The sequence below is a fragment of the Haliotis asinina genome, chromosome 10 (genome assembly GCF_037392515.1).
Source record: "Haliotis asinina isolate JCU_RB_2024 chromosome 10, JCU_Hal_asi_v2, whole genome shotgun sequence".
In the NCBI taxonomy this organism is placed as follows: domain Eukaryota; kingdom Metazoa; phylum Mollusca; class Gastropoda; order Lepetellida; family Haliotidae; genus Haliotis; species Haliotis asinina.
Genome location: NC_090289.1, coordinates 56,631,730 through 56,641,450, shown reverse-complemented (window position 1 = coordinate 56,641,450; position 9,721 = coordinate 56,631,730). Strand labels below are relative to the sequence as shown.

At 40.9% G+C, this 9,721-nt stretch overlaps 1 protein-coding gene across 2 annotated transcripts; it reads right to left on the bottom strand.

The window, feature by feature from the left end:
• Positions 1 to 856: 856 nt before the first annotated feature.
• On the bottom strand, positions 857 to 9,417 carry LOC137298465 (uncharacterized). Of its 2 annotated transcripts, none has more exons than XM_067830740.1 (9): positions 9,078 to 9,417; positions 7,925 to 8,025; positions 7,472 to 7,688; positions 6,912 to 7,015; positions 5,468 to 5,669; positions 3,923 to 4,042; positions 3,550 to 3,627; positions 3,236 to 3,320; positions 857 to 2,825 (listed from the first exon to the last, which is right to left on the bottom strand). In XM_067830740.1, exons 1-9 carry the CDS (start codon positions 9,136 to 9,138, stop codon positions 2,324 to 2,326), a joined length of 1,470 nt encoding a protein of 489 aa, XP_067686841.1. In that variant the 5' UTR covers positions 9,139 to 9,417; the 3' UTR covers positions 857 to 2,323. The 2 variants fall into 2 exon arrangements, with proteins under 2 accessions (XP_067686841.1, XP_067686840.1); XM_067830739.1 differs by having other exon boundaries at positions 3,550 to 3,633; positions 9,078 to 9,248.
• Between the last annotated feature and the right edge of the window lie 304 nt (positions 9,418 to 9,721).

The window sequence follows — 9,721 nt, the reverse complement described above, 5'->3', positions numbered from 1 at the left end:
ATTCGGTCACACGCCTTGAACCGTGGCATGTGGATGATTGATGTGGACAATCTGTCCGACATATGCAATGATGAAGACATAACGTACAACGAATATGGTTGCAGCTCTGTAACAGTGTAATGTTCAATAACGCTGTATCGATCACATCAGTTAGAGAAGTGACCCACAACAAAACACGCAGAGAATTAGAGGATAAGGAAAAGACTTGGCACTCGGACATAGAACATATGACATACATGGCTTAAATATACAATGTACAAAATGTGTCTGTCTTTTTTCTTTCATTGTTCTCAATTAGTGTTGCATTGTTTTCGTAATATCCCTCTTATCTACCTATATATGTTAACTTTCTGTCATATATGACGCATTTCCATTACATATGACAAATTACCACGACAAAACCCTTTCAAAATCGAGTCGATTGTACTGTAGCGACTCGAACATGCATTGTGAATCATGATACCAGGTGCGTGAATGCAGTTCATGCGGTTTCATGTACTTTTATATCTAAGTGCAGATAGAAAGTAAGTTAAGCACACGAACAAATGAATAGGTAAAATGTCATATACTCAGCACGTGTCAGTAATCACTGGGAGCATCTCCACATTACACTGGGCTGGTATGAAAGATTACGTTTTGCATGTATTCGAATATCTTACATACACATGTCCCTGCCATGCTTCCAGAAGTTAACCCATGTTAGGTTCCAGAAAATATGACATCGCACATAATTAAGCACACTCTCTTGGCGACACAACTGTGTGTCATGTGTAGTGTCCCGGGAATAAATCTAATTTCAGAGTGGAATGTAATAGTAACTTCAGGTTGTTTTCCGAAGGGCATGCAAAGAAGCAACTTAAATTTGAAGTTTTATTTACAATGGCTGTTTTAATTGTATTTCCCTATTTATGCACCCTTGTTTACACGGTGACCTTGACAACTGAAACCTAGAGGAATATACAGTCAATAAATAAGCACATCATGAACATCTCAGTAAAGAACGCTAAAGTCACCTGTTAACACGGATGATAATCATCTAACACCGTATACTGTGGCAATCTTGTTTCAGAGTGCAGTCAAAAACTAAAGGATCAGGGGATGTAGGTAGGTAGATGTATGTAATTATATCACAATTGCGTAGGTGATAGGTAGGTCGATAAGTAGGTGAGTGTGTGGTTTGATGGCTAGGTAGGTAGGTACATGTGTGTAGGTATGTGAGTATGAAGGTAGGCAGATGGGCAGGTAGGTAGGCATGTAGGCAGGTAGGCAGATAGGCAGGTAGGTGGTTCGGTAGGTAGTTCGGTAGTTCGGTAGGTAGTTCGGTAGGTAGGTCGGTAGGTAGGTTGGTAGACAGGCAAGCAGGCAGGTAGGTATATAGGTAAGCAGGTAGGTCAGTAAGTATATAGGTATGTCGGCATGTAGGTAGGTAGATAGGTAGGTAGGTCGGTAGGCAGGTTGTTAGGCAGGCAGGTAGGTCGGTAGGTAGTTCGGTAGGTAGGTAGGCACGTAGGTAGTTCGGTGGGTAGTTTGCTCGGTAGGTCGGTAGGTCGGTCGGTCAGTCTGTAGGTAGGTAGGGAGGGAGGGAGGGAGACAGGCAGGCAGGTAGGTAGGTAGGTAGGTAGGTAGGTAGGTAGGTAGGTAGGTAGGTAGGTAGGTAGGTAGGTAGGTAGGTAGGCACGTAAGCAGGTAGGCTGCTGTGTAGGTAGGTTAGTGGGGGTGGGCGGGTGGAAGGATTTCTGCTTAGGTAGGTAGATAGGTGGCTACTTTTTCAATTAGATTCATATCCAGGAACATCTACCTTGTTCCCTTCACTGCGTGTTTAACCATGTACTTTGGCTACACATGCATCCATAAGACATTACAGTCCATGTAGATGTAATAGTTAAATATATACATTATTAGAAGTTTAGTTCCGCCATTCCTCTGATGCAAGGAATCACTCTGGAACTATCTATTCTGCACAAATATAATGCTGCTGTGAATAGCACCACTACATTATCAGCTGTTCACTGGTCACGAGGGTGGCAAGAAAAGATTTGCCTTCGATGTTTGTTTATATTCCCTGAGCCCGAATGGGGGGGGGGGGGGGGGGGACATAAACAAACTTCGAGGGTACGTCAACTCATGGGCCCTGACGTACCAGTGCGCAACGTATCTATCTTACCGAACACCTGAATGTTCATTTTGAACTCTGGGTATGGGTATAGGATCGTACACTCAGCCATCCTGTATGAATCAAACGATACGAATCTTGCATCATACTGCATCATACTGAGCCCTTAGCCAATCAGAAAACGACATTTTGGTGTGAGGTAAGATGATGTCACATATCCCCCGAGACATCGTCTTCCTTGCACTCTCCTTCCCCTTCCACGTATATTAACGGCCGTTCCTCCATCCCCGTCACATGGTCCTCCTTTCCACCAGCACACGGACCGACTCCCCCTGGTGGTTCCTTTCTGTCTTCTCCTGTAACTGCAACAGTCTGTTCCACATTTGTATTGTGACTTGTCTGTACGTCTTCCCGACCCCGCCGGTCCGTGTATGCAGCATTCATTGCTTGAATTAAGTCACTGCTTGACGACCAAGGCTCACAGTAGGTAGCATTAAACTGTTGTTGATTCTTCGGCTTTAAAATGTTACAGCTTTTGTCGACGTTGGCAGACCCAGAATTGTACGAGTCACTTGTGTTTTCTTTCGAAGAACTGTTTTGTCTTCCAATGATCACATGTGTTTCCGATGTGAGTCTTCGACTCCTACGACGCATCCGCATATGATCTAAAGTGAGTTCCTGCTGGATGATCCTTCGCGTCATCTTCTGTATCCTGCACGAACAGATGCAGACGTTCTGATCATACATGTAAACTCCTCTTTTGAGTTCAGGCTTCACATCCCCTGTAAAGCACAATATTACTTATACACATCCAACCGTGTTACTCTGTACAAACTTACATGCTCGTGTCTATATATTTCATTGTCAAGGCACTGACGAATTACTTCCAAACAATTAGCTTTTTGTACATATGTCTGTCCTTGCCCAAAATGATATTGCGTACCCATTGTAATATTGCCTGAGCACATCCACCTATTTCTTTGATTCCCGATTGAATTACTGCCTGCCAACATTCAACTTTGTCATTGAATACCCACCCCTCATCCACAATGGTTTTGACTACACAAGGGAAAAAACCTGTAAACATACAGCAATGTTATTTATTGCCTACTTCAGCATTACCTGTCCACCAAGAAACATCCGCTGGCCAGTCCTACAAACAAGACAAAGCCGCAAACTCCAATGCTTGTACCCAGAATCAAACGGTCTGCAATTTGGAAAAGAAACATGTATATATCGTTTTGCATTTAACTTACATTGCTTCTTTTTAACTTAAAACATCAGTGTGAAAGATCAACAGATTGTGATTATCTTCCGACACAGATTCAGAAACAAATGTCCATGAATGGACCACGCAACATCCGTGAAGACACCTGCTGTTGACCAGAAGAGCACGGTTGTCCAGCTAATGCTACTTTACCAAAATATAATCTTACCCCAGCTTTGTTCCGTTTTAGCTTGATAGACAGCCGCAATTTTAGGAACATTATTGGACCCAATGACATCTGATGAGTCTGGAACTGTCACAGAGCTATGTCAGGCATTTATCGTTATTCGTGGAAATACCAAACATGAAATCCATATGTCGGTAGTAATTAATGTAATGTATAATGTGTAATGAATAATTCTTTTTATCTGGGATCAAGTGAAATATTCATTCAAGGTCTGGCACTTCATTTGGCAGTTACTGATGACATTAAATCACGTTGACGACACACCAAACGTTTATCGGATGGCTGCTTCTACTTCTACTATGATAACGTACATGACTGTCTTATGCGCTTCCAAATACCTCAGTATTTATCACACCTGATCTACAGTTGAATGTGTTGTTTCCGCACATATCATCTGTAACAACTGAGTTACTGCCATGTCGTTGTGTCGTTGTGGGGCGGGTAGTAGTCACAGTATGACGTGGTGAGGGATATCCTGAAACAGTACAATGAAGTAGTGAGAGGCTGGTAGAGTGAATGGATGAGGGAAGGAGAGAGGGCTGAGGTCGTAAGGATGGATAAAAGAGCCTAACCTTGCCGGTTACGACCACACCCTTTAGCACAGTCAGATTCAAAACGTCGTTAACACTTAGGGGAGACCGGTGTTAATTTAAGCATTCTTCACTTAACTGTTTTTGATTCGATTCTAGTAGACCACTCAAAAAGGCAATCTGTACTAACTATAACATTAGCATTTTGGATTTACACCTCAGTGTTATCCTTAAAGTTTACTATCATGTCGTCTGAAAGTTATCACGCATCACATGTAATGACTGCAAGTGTTCAGTTGTAACGGTTCAAATGTAACAATCCGTTTATTTTCCAGATGAAATGAAAACAAAATGTAGAAAGATATTATCTTGATCAGTTAAGGTGAAAATGGATTAACATTAAACATTTGTCACCATTAAAATGTTTTTGGTTTAAAAATTCTAGGTTTCGTATGCGAAAAAGACACCAAACACTTCCACCCCTGGGTTAATACTATCAACATAACACTGAAACCATTCTCCTAGTATGATGAAACTACTAAAGAACAAACAGAAAGCCTTCAGCAAAATTTGCTTCCTAATCATAACACAAAGGAAAACTACATGTGGGCAACTGTACCTGAGTTACAACTGGACCATAATGTAATACCCATGTTTCATGCCACGTCACATGTTGTTAACCGTTTTGAGCTCCTGGAATATTTCTTCTTCAAAATAACTTGTAGTGCCTCAATTTTACACATGAAAAGTTCATTTCACTCCAAGCAATATTTACTGCACTATAGTTCGTTCAGTCATAAATGTACTCACCGGGGTCAAAAATGATTTTTCTTCAACAGTATCTCGCCATGTGCGAGCAGATGAAAACCGCCTGGATATGTACCCCAGGAAAGCGGAAGGAAAGGAAATATTTCTACTCATTTACACTGTGCTTGAGCGAAAACGTTTAGAATAAACACGGTCTCCCCTACCGACATTCGTATCCCACTAATCACTATTTGATCCATTATCCATAGATATCAACTATACATCGTTATGTGATGTTTCTGCGGGAATTGGCTGTTGGCGACATGGAATTGTTGCATGAGATGACAAACGTTTTGAGCTGGATATATGTCTGATATTGACCTGTACCAACTTGTTAAATGTGTTGCCGCTTGAAGAGTCGCTATGTCGACCCCCGACACCCTGGTACCAATGTCCTTATATTATGGTAATTTATAAGGACGCAACATTACCCGCGAGTCCCAGCATAATGCTGAATGAGATATCACCATGTTCACTACAAAAGCGCGCAACTTTCAAGCGCGCTACTCGTTACAATAAGTTACGTTTACGAGATGAAAAAAGCAGGAAGTTAGTGTACAAACCTTTTCTGGACAACTCGACCGTGCTTGAAAGTATGGGGTCTGTGTTGACAAGACACGTGAGTACCCCAAAATCATTTTTATTCACATTTGTTATCTTCAGTGTCCAGTTTTTCCTGTGTCCCTTGGAACTGATTGTGTATCTTTTCCTGAGACTACGTGACCCGAAAGTGACCACACGACTGTTTGGGTCAAGCCACAGAACCTACAAAATATGTATCTTATGCAGACAATGTCATATAATGGGTCAGACTGTGTGCCATTCAGGAAAGCCAAGAAATTAGAAATTGATGTTTGCAAGTGATGAAGGAACTAAGTTATAGCCTGTTAGCAGTGAAAACGTACCGATGAATTTCACTTTAAACGAAAACGTAAATCGAACAAAAGAAATTAAGATTGCGAATCCTCATGATTTTACTCTCTCATCTGAACACTTAAATATGAGGATTTTACTCAAATTTGGGTAAACGTTGTTTAACAAACGATCATACTTTCAAATCGCTAGTATTGATTTGTGTGATTACAAGGGTATATGCACATTTCATGAAACACTGAGAACAAGTAGGGTTGGTCCACGTCAACACTCATCCCGTACCGTACCGTACCACCTTTCTCAGTGATAAATACGGCAATGACAATATAGTGATCTTCGGCACATGGTAGGATTATGCACACAGTATAAATTGTAGTAATATTCAATGATTATGATTCTGTCGGAGAGCAACGGTGTAGTATACACTTATAAGCCGGAATGTTTGACGACCGCTATAACGCCACACTAAACCAGATGGAACTGGAATACCTTATTACCACTGAATAAAAGCTGATGAGATAACTTAATTACATGTATAACACACAATTATTGTATTAGAGTTTTGTTTGTCAAGTGAGCTATAATGGTCGTTGTCCTGGTGGCAATACCCTGATCTTATATAGCCACTTGTCAAACGTTTATTTTCCTGAGCCGATTCGTCTACGGAACTATCTCATCACGAACCGGAGGTTAGGTGATTATATTTAGCCAAACGCAGCGGTCATTTTATCAAACAGTATATGAACATGGTATCCAGTGGTGATTTTCCCATACAGTGTTAACCATGTACAAGCTTGCAGCATGGGCCAGACGAATCACGAATATCACTTGAACAGTGTAACCTTCGCCCGACCATACTGAAGAGGCGGAAGTATGACAAGCGTAATTGACCACTGATGAAGAACGTGACCGCCTGTTGAAATCACGACATCGCTTGATAGGAAACTGTCAATTAAAGATTACTTTACTGTGCCCCAGTCTCACATCTAATAATAATTAAATAGTTAATAATGCTATGTTTTCTATTTGTCTTCCTGTTAATTTTATTTGATATGTATTGTGTACCATTGTTTTGTAGTTGCCATTTAATAGCTTCAACTGTTTATGCTACACCCGGCAGTATTTTGTTCTAACCTTATACTTATGTCTTCGCTGAACAATGCAGGGAAGTTCGACATCATCGCCTATAGAAGCCTTTACTGTGTTTTCTAAAGTTCGGATGAGTGTGAAATGTTTATCTGCAAGTAGGAAAGCATAAGTAAACATGTATGGATATAGTTACTGTATATCACTATTAATTATTCCAAACTTACTTGGAGACATAAGTATAAATTCGATGCAGTTTTTAAAACGTACGGTGTCAACGGCAACTCATTTACTGTCATATGTGAGGTTCATGAAAAAATAGATGCGCATTATTAACGTAAGTGACGATATTCCTCCGGTAGACTCTTCTCGCAGGGGAACATAGGAGTGATGGAGTTCATAGGGAGACGAGGGGCGATGGCACAGAACAACAACGTTGTATTTTCTATTCAAAAGCATATTTGTAAATGTATAATGCGTATCACTCTTGAAGTGTCATCATCATACATGCGATATTTAAATACACGTTTAAAGGAACATGTAACTTAAAGATAGTTCTCAACCACCAAACGGTTAAGTACATGGTAGGTTGACAGCATCATGTTCACCTTTTCTGACCAATGTGAACTTTGTCGAGTTCACCACCGTCCTGTTCAGCATCCAGGAACATGTATAGTTTCCCGCGTCCGTCACCCTGGCAGCATCAATAATGACACTGGACCAGCCTTGCCGTGTGTCTTCATCGACCTGGTACTTGTCGGGGTGAGAAATCACCCTACCTCCGACGGCAATGGGAAAGTGTAACCCCGCCTTCTTCCACGTTACCTAGTGAATTACGACAACAATCAAGCTTAGTATGTCGACACCGAATGTAAAGCTTTACAACTGATATTAGAAATCCTCATGAACATATCAGTATAACAATAGGCCTCATGCTTACAATGATACCATGTAAATCCCAGCAATCTAGATGTGTCATAATGGTCACCAGGTTGAAGCTGATTCTAATTCTGCGTTGTCATTATATAGTGAGACGAGTCTAGGAGTGGTGAAAACCTTACTGTTATATCGTCACTTGAAGGGAAGCTACAAGTGAGGTTCGCGGTTCTGTTTTTCTGGTACAGTACACGTGTAGACGGTCCCAAGTCTTCCAGGGGGGCACCTGTGTTAGAAATCACAAACTGAGAAATCGTTGACATTTAATAGGGGCCGAATGTGCCAGTGCTCCTGAACGTTCAGAAGAGTTGTTTCCGTTAATTCCTAGTTAATTACTACAGGATGTTAAGTTCTATAAGCAGGTTCTATTTGGGTATGACAGTTGTTTCGTCAGGATGCTAGTGACTTGACAGAAGTGGTTAATGTGTAGGACCAGGGTGATTTGTGCAGCTTCCTCCCACGTCAAGTTGACACGTTCGAAATCTCCTGTCATTTTCAAGCTGCAATAAGTCAAAGTATCCTAACTGAGGTTAATGGTTGGTCATTATCAACTCGTGGCGGAGCTTTGCTTGACACTTGCGATTGAAACTGACACATTCAAATTAAGCACGAAACACAAACAACCTGGTAGTATTTCTCCATATGAAATCGCCATCCATAACTCGTAACTCGCCTCGCTATCACGAAGTTGAATACGCCCTGCATTTCCTCATGTATTACACAGCAACGATGTCATATTATTGTTGTTACATTACATCATTAAAACATGAGGGAGCTGTGTTTGTATAGGGGAGACGTCTTTCTGTAAATTCACTCGAGCTGGATGCAAATGAGGTTTGGCCAACCGTGCATTACCTCGTGCGCCGGTGAACAAATGTTTAATTTTCTAAATGTGTATCTGCTCGATGAAGTAGAACAGCTTCACACAACAAACCCTTTGTACGAGTATAAGTTGGCGTGATATGGATCACAACATAAGAGAGTTAAGGATATGAAACCATGGCTGATAATTCATCAGGGACCACACAGATAAAAACCTCTTAAACAACATTTTTTTCTTCACAGTACGTGTCTAATGGTTACTAACAATAACGGTCAACGGATTGTACCTTTCAACTGCCTGTTTCTTTAGCTATACATTTAAGAAAAAATAACCTTTTAATTATTCAAGGATAAGTAATTTTCACGTTTGTGAGAAATTGATAACTTCATACATCATTATATAAGAAATAGTAAATGAGGCTTCATATGTGCTTCTACTATGAGGTGAAAACCTACCTGCAGATTGGTGGAGAACGGCGCACACGAGACACACGTGCAGGTAAACCAAGAGTGTCATGATACATGATACACATTCACTGAGCAGTCACGATTTGTCACAGTCCGAGCGTCCAAACGTCAACATATGTAGCATGCGACCAGAACGCACTCAGTCCACTTAATCTAAGTGTCATGTCACATGACCACAACTGACTCACTCTCCTCTATACGGTCTATATGCTACAATAGCAAAGATTCTCATGTTTCCTCGTGGAGGGTAACGTATATTGTCAATGCGCACATGCATGTACAGTCATTGTCTGGACAGTCAGGCATCGTTCATTGTCCAACTGTGTTTGTCACCAAATCTGCACACTGTGGCGTAAATGAACCGTATAGCCACAAGCAAGGAATTGCAAATAGCACGAACACTGTTACATACGTATAAGGCTTTAAACAATAATTGTTTTTGAAAACAACAAGTCCAAAGCCCTTGGATTCGTGTATCATCTGTTGTTTTGTGCACTGGCATCCTGGAAAGGATTTTATTTCTTACACTATTATCATTCTCTTGTATTGGTAATTATTTGTTTGTATTTTGTAGTATTATTTTTCAGGTGTATGGTGGTGCACACACTATATGTGGTGTGTATTGGGTGTAG

What these genes read in the sequence shown, in the direction of transcription:
- LOC137298465 (XM_067830739.1), bottom strand. Translation starts at nt 9,138, where the DNA reads ATGACACTCTTGGTTTACCTGCACGTGTGTCTCGTGTGCGCCGTTCTC. An exon ending in CTTCAAGTGACGATATAACA is followed by an intron (nt 7,689 to 7,924) that starts GTAAGGTTTTCA and finishes GTAATTCACTAG; the next exon opens with GTAACGTGGAAGAAGGCGGG. An exon ending in AGCGAAGACATAAGTATAAG is followed by an intron (nt 5,670 to 6,911) that starts GTTAGAACAAAA and finishes CATATTTTGTAG; the next exon opens with GTTCTGTGGCTTGACCCAAA.